The sequence below is a fragment of the Octodon degus genome, unplaced genomic scaffold (assembly GCF_000260255.1).
Source record: "Octodon degus isolate 3935 unplaced genomic scaffold, OctDeg1.0 scaffold00001, whole genome shotgun sequence".
Taxonomy (NCBI): domain Eukaryota; kingdom Metazoa; phylum Chordata; class Mammalia; order Rodentia; family Octodontidae; genus Octodon; species Octodon degus.
This window is the reverse complement of record NW_004524577.1, coordinates 38,275,640-38,291,505: the sequence shown is the minus strand read 5'-3', so window position 1 is coordinate 38,291,505 and position 15,866 is coordinate 38,275,640. Positions and strand designations below refer to the sequence as shown.

At 38.0% G+C, this 15,866-nt stretch overlaps 1 protein-coding gene and 1 pseudogene across 1 annotated transcript in view; both read left to right on the top strand.

The window, feature by feature from the left end:
* The window catches only part of Mtrex (Mtr4 exosome RNA helicase), a 102,247-nt gene that overhangs the window by 18,828 nt on the left and 67,553 nt on the right, over positions 1 to 15,866 (top strand). Inside the window, exons 6-7 of the mRNA XM_023708874.1 lie at positions 12,697 to 12,871; positions 13,964 to 14,054. Of these exons, the coding sequence (XP_023564642.1) occupies positions 12,697 to 12,871; positions 13,964 to 14,054 (266 nt within the window). The remainder of the gene's footprint in view (positions 1 to 12,696; positions 12,872 to 13,963; positions 14,055 to 15,866) is intronic.
* On the top strand, positions 1,211 to 3,208 carry LOC105742773 (annotated as a pseudogene).

Below are 15,866 nucleotides of genomic sequence, written 5' to 3'. Positions count from 1 at the left end.
CCCAGTAACTTCCTTTTAATGACATGTTAAAACTTTACTTTATTAATGGGTGTGGTGGCGCATGCCTATGATCCCAAGACTGGGAAGCCTGAGGCAAAACAATGATTGCATTTTGAGTCCTGCGGGACTGCGTTGTGAGTGCAAGGCTAGCCTGTCCTGACTGCATAGCGAGACCCTGTCTCCAAACAGCAAAGCAAAACATTCGTTGTATTATGTATTTTTTGTCTTTAAGGTTTCTGGTTTTTGGTTTGATTTATGTAAGTTGGCTGTGCTTACATCTTTATATACCTTTAATTTCTTTCTCATTCTAAACTATTTAGGACTTTACTATAATGTTTTAATAGAACTTACAAGAGAAGGCATCCTTGCCTGATTGCTGATTTTAGGGGAAAACTTCTTTTCATCATTAAACCTAGGGGTTTTTCATCGATGCTTTTTATCAGCTTGAAATATTCCTTCTGTTGTTAGTATGCAGAGATTATGTGTGTTGTGTGTGTGCATGCACTGGATTTTCACAAATGCTTATTTGCATGGATTGAAGTGATTCTGTTTTGTTTTGCTAAAGTGATAAAACATTGATTGGTTTTCAAATGAATATTTCTGAGATAAATTGTGTTTAGTCAGGATATAGAGAGAGCCCATCCTGGCCCTGGTCTCACTCCGGGAAGTATTTGTAATCCCATGGATAAATTATTAGAATTCTAGTGAGTTAGTTCCAGTCTACCACTTCCAGTACAACCCGTGGTGAGAATAAAGACACTGAGGCACATTCATAGTTCTAGGGTGTCAGGGACGTCCTCAGTCCAGCTAGGATAATTTCTATCACCCCTGTACTATGCAGAGAGAAGGATATGCAGACAGAGTCATCTGCATGATACAATTAAAGTGCTATCTAATGTTTCGGACTTGGTGCTTCAGCTCTCGTGTGTAATCTTTTATGTCCTGGGAAGTCATAGCCTCTTATCTTGAGGCTCCATCCCCGCCCACAGTGTGGAGCACAGCGCGGCTCTCCTTCCTGCTGTGTCTCACACATGGTGGTGTGGAGCTATGGGAAGGGGAAACCCTGCCCTGTAACCTAACTTCAAAGGCTACACATCAGCACCTGGGCTGGACCAAGTTGCATTGCTCAAAGCCAGTTGAAGGGATAGGGAAAAGTTCTAGCCAGCTCTGTACATATCAGCACATGGAAGTAAGGGCAGGATTAGCCCAGATGGAGATAATTGCCCATTCTAGGAAAGTCAACCAGGTGATCTTCCACAGATATGTAAGCGTATTATTATATTGTCAAATTTCTGAAGATGGTATAAAGAATTTTCACATTGTGTTCCTGAGGGTTATTACTTTTGTAGTTTTATCATGATGGTTTTTTGTTTTTTTTTTCCTGGTTTTGATACCAGGGTAGTATTTGTTTTTCTTTGTTTGCCTCATTGAGCTGGCTTGAGTTCTATTAATATTATCTCTTATGAAGTCCAGCTCTTGGTTTCATTGATTTTTTTTTTTTTTAACTCTGTTCTGTTTTCTGTTTTTCATTCTGATCTTTCACTCACTTCTTTTGTTCTTTTACTGAGGTAAAACTTAACTCACAGATGAGGTAAAATGAGGTAATTGATTTTTTTAGGTCTTTTTATGGATTTTACGTGTATTTTTTGGTGTTTTTAAAGTAAATTGTCGCTTGGCGGCTGGCGAAGGCAAGCTGGGCGCGCCGACCGGCCCGGAGGGGAATGTGCCGGCCCGCGGGCGCTCTCTGCCCGCCTCAGCAAGCCTCAGCCCGGTGGCGGCGAAGGGCCTGCCCGGGACGCTGGGCGCCGGTGCCGGGCGCTCCGGGCGCCTGCGAGCCTTCGGGGTAAGCGCTGAGAAGCGCGGATGCCCTGAAGAGCATGTGGTGAACGGTGCGGTGAAGGGTGGCCAGCCCTCAACCTGCAGGAACTCCCTCGGAGAAGCAGGTCCTGACCTGAAAGTGGTGGAGCGCCCAGGATCCGGTCTTTGTCATCCCTGCTACCGTGGCATCGATGCTTCTTGGGACAGTACAAATGCAGACACTGAGGACCGCCGTTGATAGTTTGGCCTCACGAGTGGGTGGAAATAAAAGATTAGCTGCCCCACTTTGAGGATATATACACTGGAGCTTAGAACAAGATATTTACCTAATTTCTGTGTCAGAATTAAAGACCTGCTGTAGCTATGAAGAAAGAGCTTGAATACATCATTTTCACCTAGAGGAAGATAGACAGAAATCAAACCTGTGCTGCGGGACACGACACCGAGCCTTACGTGACTTGTCTGATCCACGTGCTTGAGGAGTGGCTTGACACAGCACTTGGAGGACTATTTGAACTTTATCAGCTATCTCTTGTGGGTTTTTACGCCACTGATACTTGTAGTCCTTCCTTCCTTTACCATCTTTCTCCTCTACCTGACCATTATTTTCTTACATATCTATAAGGGGAAGAATGTGCTAAAGGAAGCCTACTCACATAACTTATGGGATGGTGCAAGGAAAACGGTGGCACCCGTGGGGGACAGTCACGTGGTGTTGTGGCACGGTTATGAAGTTCATGGGATAGAAAAAATACTGGAAGAAGGACCAGCGCTTATAATTTTTTATCATGGAACTATTCCTATTGATTTTTACTACTTCATGGCTAAAATTTTTATCCTCAAAGCAGAACCTGCCAAGTAGTAGCTGATCACTGTCTTTAAAATTCCAGGGTTTAGTTTATTACTTGATGTATTCTGTGCTCTTCATGGACCAAGAGAAAAATGTGTTGAAATTCTGAGGAGTGGTCACTTGTTGGCCATCTCACCAGGTGGCGTTCGAGAGGCCCTAATGAGCCAGGAGACCTACAGCGTTGTGTGGGGCAACCGCAAGGACTTCTCTCAGGTTGCGCTGGATGCAGAAGCGCCCATTATCCCTTTGTTTACACAAAATATTGGAGAAGGATTTAGATCACTCGGAGCAACAAGATTGTTTAGATGGCTTTATGAAAAGTTCCCCTATCCATTTGCTCCGATGTATGGGGGCTTCTCGGTGAAGTTGCGGAAGTATTTAGGTGACCCCATTCCTATGACCCCGAGATAACGGCAGAAGAGTTAGCTGAGAAGACCAAAGACTGCTCTTCAAGCTTTGATTGATAAGCACCAAAGAATACCGGGCAACATTATGAGTGCTTTGTTAGAACGTCTTCATAAAGCAGAAAAGATCAATTAGAAGGTGATTTAATATCCATTGATATGTTTGTGGCTGTGGTACTGTCTTTTGAATTTTGAATTTTTATTTATATATAATCTTATAATTAGTATTTTTTTTAAAAATCATATTAATAAGCACCTTTCCTAAAATTTATTTAAATTTATATTGTCCATTTTGTTTTGTACTCAGTTGTGTCAGGTTTGATCAGTATCTTGTTACATGCCTAATAATTCAGAAAATTATCCTATTTCATTTGTAAATTCTTGGTAATGTATGATAAACATAGATTCTTAAAATTAAGTTTTTTAATAATAACAGTATAGTTTAGGCAAACTCTCCTGGATAATGTGTCTGGTGTCCGTATCTGTTGGACAGAGCTAATCTTTAGAGAGAAGCTGGGGCTTAGCGTAGTTGGTAAGTTAGCAGAGAATGCTGTTACCTGCCCCTCTTTCCCTTTACAGCTTTGGGAGCGTTGTGTAATGTTTTTGTGCCTCCTTAATTTGCTTCTTAAACTCATCCTATTGTGAGGGCTTTTTATTGCTTTGCTCTTTCTTTGAGGCAGGGTCTTGTTGAGTCGCTGCCTGCCAGGCTAGGCTCTGGCTTGCCTCTCTGCTGCCTCCACTCCCAGAGTGCTGGGTCGCAGGTGGGCGCCACCATTCCTGCCTAGAATGTTGCTTACCTGGTTTGTAGTTACTTCATTTGACAATTGTCGAGCCAGAATTGTAACTGAATAATTAAATAATGCCCAGATCCTCTAGAGGATGCATAAATAGTTTATCCTTCAGATGTTCAAATTATTCCCATAGTATGATGTCCAGTTGCCAAACACAATGCAAGAGATGTACTGGTTTTCAAACCAAATAAAAAGAATTAGGTATATTACAATTTCTAATTGTTATTTTTATAATTTATTATATTTTTAACAAGAACCTTTAAGCAAGCAATATAGGATGGATTGTCAGCCCTGTGATGCAACGTTTACTAGCTCAAGAATAAAAATCACAGTCACGCTCTGCCTTGTGTGCTAGGAGCTGACGCTAGGTTGCCGAAGTGGAGCTGCAGGAGGCTGTGCCCCGCACGGCGCTGTGGCTCATTCTGTCTGACTCTGAAACCAGCCAAGGGCGCTTGTTTTAAAAAATCTTACTTGAACAGTGAACTTGCGTGAATACAAAGCCTTCAGAAGCTTACTGGCTTTTGAATTTTCTCCTGGAAAATTAATTTTAAAAGGTATTTAATTCAAAAAGTATCAAATCAAATACAGTATCTCCTTTCCTCTCCTTTTTAAATGTTTAAAGTACTTGGGTTTTAAAATGCAAATTAAGTGTAATGTGTATAAAATTAAACAATAAAAATAAAATTGAATTAAAAAAAAGTAAATTGTCTTGATAAGTTATGTTTGATCCAGGTTTCTATATGTTGTCACTTTCCTTCTATGTAAAGAAATTTCTTAAATATTTATGGTAGAATAACTGTCCTCATAAGAAATTATTTTTAACATTTCTACATCTAAAAGGTCTTACTGTTTTTCTTTTTTGTTTTTTTGAGACAGGGTTTTGCTATGCAATAGGCTGGCCTGGAACTCATACAGATCCGCCTGTGTCAGCCTCCTGAGTCCTGGGATTAAATGCACGCACCACCACACCCAGCTTCTTTTTTCATTTTTGAAAGGTGTTTACCCCAGGGTAGAGTTCTGATTTTTTAGGATTATCTTTTGACTTTATAATTTTTTTCAATTTTATTAGTACATGTTTGCAGTATATAGTGATTATTGCATTTCCATGTGGGGAGAGTTGGTACGTGTATATAATGCATCTCAGTTCTTTTGTCACCCCGCCACCATCTTGCACCATTTATAACCTGTTGGGGTCCTTACCATCGTTCCTTTGTGTGTAATGTTTTTCCCTCTGACTGCTTTTATGATTTTATCTCTCACAATTCAAGCAGCTGGTTTATGATCTATTGTAGTACAATATTTTTCTGTTCTTCGTGCATTGGATGTGTTGTTTACAATGCTCCCACGGTTCTTCAGGGACTCTATTACATTAGGCCACCTATAGGTGTCTAACTTACTGATGCTATTACTTGTTTTCTAATGTATTTCATTTTGGGGTAATTTCTAATGCTGCATTTTCAAATTCAATTATTTTTTTGCTGAATTGTTGAATCTGCATTTAATCACATTGTGTGCATTTCTTATCTCAGACCTTGTAGCTTTTTTTTTTGGCTAGAAGTTCTAATCTTTTGTGGGGAGTACTGATTAGAATCTCTTAAAACATGTGGAAGGTGTCTATTTGTTATGGACTACCTTTGAACAATTACCTGTAACTTTTTTTAGTTTTTAAATGCATTTTAATACAGGGACTACAGGGCCTCACTACATAGATCGGACTCACAGTGAACCCCCTGTTTTCAGCCTCCCAAATGCTGGGATTACAGGCACGTGCAACCACACCCAGTCTCAGTTGCCATCTCATTGCACCTCGGGCAGGGCTGGCACAGCATGCCTGGAATCAAACCCTGGTTTCTATACCTGTCTAAGCAGGCACTTTAGTCTGCTGAGCTATTTTGCCAGCCCTAATTACCCATAACTTATTGCTGTACTATATCAAGTTTTGCTCTTTGTCCTCTTTAAATTGTCACCCTTGAGCTTTACAATCTGCTATGCTGTGTATATTATCTTTACATAATTTCTAATACTAGATGGTAAAACCTGTGAAGACTTTTAGGCAATTATAATCCACATTATGTGTTTTTGCAAATTTATTGCACAAAAGTACATGATAAAATTTGACTTTGTGTTTAAGAATTGTGTATGAACATAAAAGTATGGTCAGGAGATGAGCTTTTTGAACATGTGCACTTGTGAAGGATAAAAATCCTATTTTGGGGACATATGCTTATGAGGTGGTGACATCAGTTTTTGATAGATTTTATCAACATTTAAGTTGTTTGTGGTATTTCAGATGACTAGTACATACAGCTAACAGTCATAGTGATGTGCATTTATACATTTGGCTGGCCGCCCTCGCCCTCCCTTTACCTCCCCTTTCTAATGCTCTTTCTCTTACAGTATTGGTGATTGAACCCAGGGCCTTTCACTGAGGTATCCTCAGTGAAATATATATCCCTCGTCAGTTTTGTTTTTTTTTTTGAGACAGTGATTTGCTGGGTCACACAGGTTTGGCTTGATTTTGGGGTCTTTCTGCCTTAGCCTGCCAAAGTACTAGAATAGTAGGGCCGATCACATTTGGCCTCCTGACCTATTTATTTCTGCTCATAACTGTTACAGCCATGTAGCTGTCGTTGATATACCTGTTCATGCTTGCTTGAAAAATGTTACTTTTTTTATTGTGTAAAGTGGTTCAATGAAATGTTTTTAAAAATATTTCTCAACTTCCTCTTTTAAAGCTCTTTTTTTTTTCTTTTTGGTACTGGAAATCCAACTAGGGACCTCACACTTACCAAGCAGGCTTTATGCCAGTGAGCTAAATCCCTGGACCCTGTTTTGATGTATAAATAAATGTTTCCTAAATGAGCTAAAAAGTTTTTGAGAATTATGAGGAGTATGTTTTTTGGAGAGTAGATTTTAGAATCAGGGGGTTTTGTTGTTTTCAGTGTTGAGGATTTGTGTTCTGGTTTGTGTGTCATTAAGGATTATAACCTCAAACTATTTTGATACCATCTATGTTTTGCTAACTTTCCGTTAGTTTCTTGACCATGTGGAGTATAGTTATTAAAAAATACTTAATGTTGTCCTTTTTACTTCTTTTATCTACGTTACTTTCTGGTCTGTTTTAATTTTTTTCCTTTTCATTTTGGGGCAGTATTTTTCTGCTTCTTTACATACTGCTTTAATTGGATATTTGGTCATTTTATATTTTTATTCACTGATTTTTTTTTTTCATTTTTCTTGTTCTTGAGTTTGTTGTGCTTTTTAAATTTGTGGGCATTTCACAGTTTTCATCAACCTGGAAAATTAATCTATTTATTTATTTATTTATTTATTTATTTATTGGCGGAACTGGGGATTGAACTCAGGCCCTTGCGCTTGCCAGGGAAGCGCTTATTCCACTGAGCCATCTCCCTGGCCAACCTGGAAAACGTAAAATACTCCTTCTTGCTTCTCGTGCTTTAGGGCTCCCAGTACATTCACAGCACCTTCAGATTGTCCCACAGCCTGTTGCTGTTCGGTGTATTTTAGTTTTGTTCTTTTATTTTTTTGTTTTATTTTAACAGTTTCTTTGGCTTCCTGTTTCTTCGTATGGTTCTTATACTTTGCTTCAATTTTACCTACAGTTTTTCATCTTAGATACTTTTTATCTGTAAAAGTTTAATTTGGGTTTTAATGTTTTCTGTTTCTTCTTATCATGTTACCTTCTTAAGCATATAGATTATAGTTATGGGTATTCTACAACCTTTAACATCCTTGTTTACTAGTTTTATCATCTGTCTCATTTGGGTGTTTTTATTTTTCTTCCTTTCCCTTTTTTGTGTATCTGTTGCCTTTTTACATTGCATACCAAAATCATTATGAATTTTACTTTGGATGCTGAATGTTTTTCATTCCTGTGCATATTTGTCAGCTTTTTTTCTGGAATGCACTTGCTTGAAAAAATACCATCCTCTTGAGACTCGATTTTATGATTTATTTATGCAGGACTAGATTATGGTTTTGGTATTTTACTCAGTTTCTCATGACTTACAAAGTTGTCATGGTGGATGATAACCCAAATTGCTCTAGGTATAAAATTTAGTCTTTTAATTTTTTTTTTTTTTTAGTGATATTAGGATTTGAACCTAGTACTCAGATGTATCTCTAGCTGTTTTGTTTTTTGATAACAGGAACTGAACTCAGACAGGTACTGTGTGGCTGAGCTATATTCCCCAGCCCAGCTCTTTTGTATTTTGAAACATGGTCTCACTGCATGGCCTAGGCAGCACTGAATGTTTGCTCTCCTGCCTCTGCCCTTCCACATGCTAAAATTACTGGTGTGCTGATCAGTTTTTTTCTCTCTACTCATTTGGTTTGGGTTTTTTTGCTGACCTCAGATAGTTTCCTGCGACTTCACAGTCATTTTACTTGAGGACTTGCAAAGGCTCAGCAGATGTTTGAGTCTTCTTTGTGCAGCTCTCTCCTTTCTGGTATCCTGCCCTGCAGATTCCTCCTTTCTTAACTTTCCCAGATTTTTACCCTGCTGTGTTCAATTCAGCAAAACCTGTAGGATCCATTTGTGCTCCTTCTACTAGAACTGGGAAATCTAGGCAGTGCTGTTTCTCATGGGTTATTGTCTTTATATCCACTGTTTGAAAACACTCATAGATTTTGTTTTTTATAATAAAGTTTGAGGTGGGTGTTTAAAGCCAGTTCCTTTTACTCCATCTTAGTTATATGTGGATGTTTTCTGTATTGTTTTTCATGTGTCAGATATTTAAATCATCCCTTAGTATCCACATTAGCCCCAGGACCCATTTTGGAAACCAAAGTACATGAATGCATAGTTTTTGCTTTACCCTACACAGTTCTCTCATATGTTTAAATCATCTCTGAACTATGTATAATCATCCAGTACAGCATAAGACTGATACAGTTTTAATCCTATGTTGGTTAAAGAATAATAACAAGAAAAAGATTGTACATGTTTAGTACAAACACAGTAGTGTGTGTGTGACTATTAACTGAGGTTGGTTGAATCTGCAGAGGTGGAACCTGTGGGTACAGAAACGCAAATATATTGCAGCAGTGCAAATATCTAATGTATAAATAAATACACTTACAGTGAATATGTTACAATTTTTTGATAGGTGTTTTTTCTTCTGAAATAACTTTATAAGGACCTTGATTCTGGAGTCTTACTAGTCAAAAAAGTTCTCAGATTAGACACATTAACATTACCTGGGAAGTTGTTAAACAGACTTTATCCTCAGAATCATGGTCACCAAATGATGCATGTCCACTAAGGTTTGAGAGGAACTGGACGGTTCTAATAGTGGATTGGGCTCTTAACCAAGGATAGTATTTTGCAGTCCACGGTAGATTGACTTTTGTGTGTCAACATTTAATAGTTTATAATGTTTTATTTCTGTATTGCCTTTCTCCTTAGGCGACTGAATTAGGTATAGTTCTTCAAAAGGAGGCATTTAAAGAGTGAAGTCTACGGAGGGGGAAAAAAATGAGAACACCACCAATCGTACTTCTTTATTTGCCATTGAGATAGATATTTATGAATACTGGAATATTTTTTCTTTTAGGTTGACCAGATCTCCCAGGTTCTTTGCAGAGCTTGAGTGACCTGTATCAGTCAAGTCCCTCTTTTCTCAGAGAGATTTAGAGGAGGAAAGTTTGAATCTTACAGTGTCATCTTCATGGTATCAGCTGGCTGCCAAATAATTTTGATATATTTCCCAGTTAGGATATTTTTCAAACATTTGGTCTTTTGCTACCCTAGTTCTCTTCAGCAATGTAGGGCTAAGTTTTTACTGACATACCTCTTTTCAGAAAATAGTAAAGTTAAAAGCTAGGTTTAATCATTTTAATTCTGGCCTTGGGTATAGCTGTGCTTTTATTTTTCCTGTAAAAGAAATTTTTAGTAGAGAAAGTTTTCAGATATATGCTGACAGTTGCTTATATACTATGGGCTAGGAAACCATAAAGATAATTTTAAGAGATTTTGGGTCACTCATGCCTTTGAAACCTAATGAGGGCTGCTGTAGAAAATAGTCCATTGTTTGTTCAAAAAAGCAAACATAGACACTTTGCATATTTACACCGTATAATGGAAAACAGATACTCAAGTAATTGTACACCATGTATTGTTACTGAAAAGGGAAAGTTATCTAAGTGTCCATCAGTGGATATCTTAGTTGCTTTTCTCCTGTCGCTGAGATAAAACACCTGACATCCAAAGTTAAAGGGAAAAAGGTTTATCTAACTCACAGCTTGTAGGGGTTCAGTCCATGGTCCCTAGGGTCACAAAACAGATTGCTGGATGCCCAGGCACTGTGGAGAGGAAGGGACTAGAAAATAGTTTAATGAGTATACATGTTTTTTAAGAGGTGAAAATGTTAGAATTAGGTAAAGGTAGGTAAGGTGATGGTTGCCCAACTTTTTTTGTCTTTTGAGACAGGGCTTGCTGTGTATTCCAAACTGGCTTTGAACTTACTATGTAATCTAGGCTGATCTTGAATATGTGGCAGTCCTCCTGCCTCAGCCTCACAAGTTCTTGGATTATAGCTGTGGACCATCACACCTGGCTTTTTGTTTGCCCAGCATTATGGATTACTAAATGCCACTGAATTGTACACCTTCATATGGTTAATTTTATATGGATTTCACCTCTGTAGTGAAGCGTATATTCATATATGCGCACCAGCTTTTATTAATTAGGGGAGTGGGTTGAGGATCTTAAGATTTCCTCTGAGGACTTCAGGTAAGCTACAGCAACATTGAGCATTTTATTTACCAATGTAGTACAGTATTAAGATTAACACATGATGGAGTAGTTTTTCTCACACTGTATGGCTTTTAATCCACTTGAATAGTTGTTTTTTTTTTTTATGTATTTGGTACAGGGTCTACAGGGTGTTCAGGGTCTTACTATATAGATCAGACTTGTAGGGATCCTCCTGTTTTCAGCTTCCCAAGTGCTGGGATTACAGGCGTGTGCCACCACACCCAGTCTCAATTGCTGTCTCAGTATGCCCCAGGGGGTGGGGCCGGCATGGCACATCAGGGATCGAATCCTGGCCGGCCGCTGTGCTTTGCCGAAGCAGGCGCTTTAGTCTGTTGAGCTATCTGACTGGCCCCCACTTGAATAGTTTTATTATTCAGGTTTCATGTTAACTTCCATTACGTGTGTGTGTGTGTGTGTGTGTATTTGTTGTAGTTTAGTGCTAGTAAATTTGTACAATTGTGCAGTCCTTGTCAGTTTTTAGAAGACCTCTGTCTATTCAGTACATGTGTGTTTTGCATTCAGACCCACTTCTGCCTTCAGTCGTAAACAGATGTGATCGTGTTTTTGGCTATTATAACACTGGTGTAAAATATAAACATTTTGGGATTTTTATTAAGGCAAGTGGTTACTGTGTAGATCTCTTAATACATTTCTTTTAATATGGTAGTGTCTCTTTGTCTTCATAGTCACTGGTATTTTCTTTTGTCATCTCACTTGTGCTCATTAGCCTACCTAAGGTTTTCTTTACACACTTGATTTGTTTTCATTTGGTTATTGTTATTAGTAATTTGGGTGTTTCTGCTGATTTCCTATTTGTTGAATCATTGCCCTATTTTCCTTTATTTTTTACAATAGTTCAGTTTTTTGAATATCTTCTAGCATTTGCTTAGGTCTAAAACCTGTTTCATTTTCTATCTTTCTTTGCCTGCTAACTACCATAGGTAGGACTCATACGTCTCACAGTTCTTATTTTACCATGTTTGCACAGTTTACAAGTTTTTAAATTAATTGTGCCGTTATTTTTCATTTTTTATTTTTTCGTCCAAAATGTGTGTGTTGGTATGGCTTCCCACTCATCTTGACTGAGGGTGCTGTTAGTACTACTTCCTCCTGAAGGAACATCCTTCTGTGAGCCTTGCTATCCCTCTTGTAGACTGGCACAGGACAGTGGAGCAGCCAACACACAGAACTACTATTTGTGCACGGCTAAAGACCATGGTGATTTTGTAGCGTCCTGGGCACTTCACATCCATGAAGCAGGAATTAGGGCTCTGCACCAGGTGCTTCTTCTTGTGCTTCCTCTTCTCCTCTGGAGAGGGATGAAGGAGATCTTTGGTGAGAGGCATGTTCTTGAGGGGAGGTCATCACCACCGGAAAGGGTATGCCATCACTTTGGAGGATGGCTAGAGTGGATATGATTTTATTTGCCTAGGCAGATCATAAGCATTCTGTTGATAGGAACTGTTATCTTTAAAAAGAGTGTTTAGCACAGTGTTAATAAACTTAATTCTGCTTTTACAGTCTATATTTAAATACTTAACTGAGTAAATTACCTTTAAAATTACTGTACTGAATTCTATTAATAGCTGGTTTCCTAATTGAGTTTCCTAGTTGTTTCTATTCTGGATATGTATAAACTGATAGGTAGAAAAGTTCCATTCATGGACCCAAACATGTTCTTGCAAGAAATTCTCTTGTAAAAAATGGGAAATTATTAGTAGCAGTTACGTTATGGGGCCAGAGATACAGCTCAGCGGCACAGTGCCTGCCTGGCAGGCACAAGGTCCTAAGTTTGAGTCCTGATACCAAAAAACCAAAGAGAAGAAAATCAACAGTAATTAAGTTTGTATGACTTTTCAGAGACCAGAGTTAAAATTCAAGTGTTCTTGTTGATTTAGACTACCATAGTAATAGTAAATGTGTTATACTACTAAGGTTCTGTATAGTCAGTATTAAAGATAATTAGGAAAACTTTGGACATAATTCACATATTCTTAAGATTTAAAAAGTCTTGTAATTTGAAGAAAGTTTAAATTATTTATTTTCATATTCTAGGTATGCTATTGCATTGGCTCTAAGGGAAAAACAGCGTGTAATATTTACTAGCCCAATTAAGGCTCTCAGTAATCAGAAATACCGTGAAATGTATGAAGAATTTCAAGATGTTGGTCTGATGACTGGAGATGTTACCATTAATCCTACAGCATCTTGTCTAGTTATGACTACAGAGGTAATTTATATAGTACCTTATCTGCTTTTTTTAAAATTAGTATATTTATTCATCTAGTACGTGTTTTAAGCATTAATCTTTCTGCCATTCCTTATCTAATGCAGACATTTTTTCAAGTACTTTTAGAGATTTATCACTGTCAGTGACATTGAAATATTTTATTTTGTATTTGCTGTTCCAAAGATTTGAAAACATAGTTTCCTTTGAGTAGTGGCTTGTTTGTTTGTTTGTTTATCTATTTATTTATGTAGTACAGGGCCTACAGGGTCTTAAAACGCAGATCAGAGTCATACTCAACCTCCCAAGCACTGGGATTACAGGCATGCACCACCACACCCAGTCTCAGTCACAGTCTTAGTGCACCCCAGGGTGGGGCTGGCACGGCACTCTGGGGATTGAACCTGGGTCCTTGCGCCTGCCTAAGCAGGTGCTTTAGTCTGCTGAGCTATGTGGCTAGCTCTAGCAGTATTACATTTACATTTTTTTTCCCTGTGATCACAGTTTTGCATGTACTTGTAATATCTTAAATTTTGGACAAGATTACATATTTTTAGTGTACTCTGTTTTTGTATATACTTTTAATAAAATGTCCTTTAGTTGTACAGGGATATACTGCATTAGAGACCATAAATTAGCTTCTGGTCTGGCCAGCCAGCCAAAGACATTGCTCAGTTTGCATTTTGGTGCCCAGTATAAGTTTTTAATCTGTCCTTAAGGTTTTAAATCCAAACATCAAGAGAATAATTGCTAATAAGTAACCTTTTTGTGAAGGACCCATGGCAGAGATGGACGAACAGTATCAGACAAAAGTTAATTGAAGTCCTCCTCTGTCTTAGAAAGTATGGAGTTGGGAGATGCTGTGCATAGAAGAAAGTGGCTTCGCAGTGCAGATGAGCAGGTAGAGGTAGTAGTTCTCTGTGTGGCTAGTATCTGATTAGTAACTCCTGAGATGTCCAAGAAGTGTAACCCTCTAACATTTTAATACTTGCATTTACTAAGGAGGATCTACAGTTCCTTGGTGGAAAAAAAGATTTTGTCTGAATGTTGAATGTTATGTCAAAATCCGCTAAATCTTACTGAATTTTTCCATAGATTTTAAGAAGTATGCTATACAGAGGCTCTGAAGTTATGCGAGAAGTTGCTTGGGTCATCTTTGATGAAATTCATTATATGAGAGATTCAGGTAAATTCTGCAGTTTAGGTTTTTATCATGTATTTCCCTTAAGATTGACATTAGGAATTTTAAACAGTAAGTGGTTGCATTTTGCTTTCAATTTTGTATCTATAGTTCTATTAATGTATAGTTTCTTAAAATTATGGACAACATGAGATGAGATACTATCCCAGTGGCACTTCATCCAAGTATAACTCCTTAAATAGTAACTTTTGTTGGGCAAGAAAACATTCAAACAAAGCAAATGAAATAAACTGACTTGCTTGTAATACAGAACTTTCTTGTATAATGTTAAAAATTAGTAGTTGTTTTTTTTGTTTTTTTTTTGAGACAAGGTCTCATGTATTAGGCTGGCTTTGAACTTGTGATGCTGCTTCTGGCTTAGCTCCCCAGTGCTATTATTACTGGCATGTTCCACCACAGCTGGCTAACATTCTCAATTTTTATTAACTTAGCTTTTAAACTGGAATAATAAAATATGTATTTATCGTTAAAAAATGGGCATTATGAAATAAAAATGAGTGAAAGGAGAACGTTATGAATATGTTTTATTCAGACCGTATTTCATTAGTTATGTATAATGGAAAAGTTTCAAATTTGGGAAGTGCTGGGAAAACATTAATAAAATCACATTTAAAAAATAGAAACAAAGCTTTTGTAAAGGAGGGGAAGAGGAGTTGAAGGGAGAAGGGGATGGGGAAAAAAATCATGTCATGCACAGGTACAGATTCCTTGTGATAAATGCAGGCGTTAACGTGTACCTAAAATGCACCAGTAAGCTTAATAAAAAATACTGCCTAATATGTACACATTTAAAATGAGATTTAGCTTTTGTTTAAACCAAAGCACAGAGTTAAGCCTGTGTTTGTGATAAGCATAGAGTTTAACCTGAACTTTCTTACCCAACTTCTCATGTGTAAAGCCCACGTATGTACCCTTGTCTAGCATAGCATATAAGCCCCTTCCTCTTGTCTCTACTCTAGGAATCCTATGCTGCTGTTGGCCAAAGTGGGCTTTTATCATTTCTGTCCATTAATTTCTTACTGAATTGCATTCTTTGTCAAAAAGTAAAAATTTTTTGGCTCTGAATTATCTATAAAAGCCATGCTGGGAGTTTCTGGGGCTCCAGTTTATTTTTTTTTTTAAAAGTGGTTTTATTTATTTATTTATTTATTTATTTATTTATTTATTGTGTGTGTGTGGCCTGCTCAGCCCACCAGGGGGTGGGGCTGGCTGGCATGTGGTGCTGGGGGATTGAACCCGCGGTCCCTGTGCTTTGCCAAGCGTGTTCCAAGTAGGTGCTTTAGACCACTGAGCCATCTCTCCAGCCCTGGGGCTCCAGTTTAAATGTTTGGTAGTAGATGGGCAAGGGTGTGGTCTTCTGTGTTGCAAACTAAAGGTCCTGATTTATCGTTTCCTGAAAACCATTTATCGTTTTTCCCTTGCAAAATTTATACAGTTAAGCTCTAATCAGAGTTGTGGTTTTAAAATTATGTATCTTATAGTGATTTGTTCTTTTTAAGAAGGAAACTATCAACTTTTGTTTTCCATCCTAATAAAAACACTTAAGTCTTTTGTTCATGAAATCTTTTTCATCTCCTGAGGATGAGGGTAATTTGGATGAATGATGGCCAGAAATCCTGTATCTTCCAAATTTGTGTAACTTTCTGCTAACCCATTTGCCTCTGTTTTTAAAGTGAAGTGGAAATCCTTGTTACTTGGGCTCTTGTTTGGCTGATGGAAAAGATTCAGTTTGATGGAGCCGGGGAGATAGCTCAGTAGAATAAGTGGGGCCCGTGTTCAATCCCTGGTTCTGCAAAA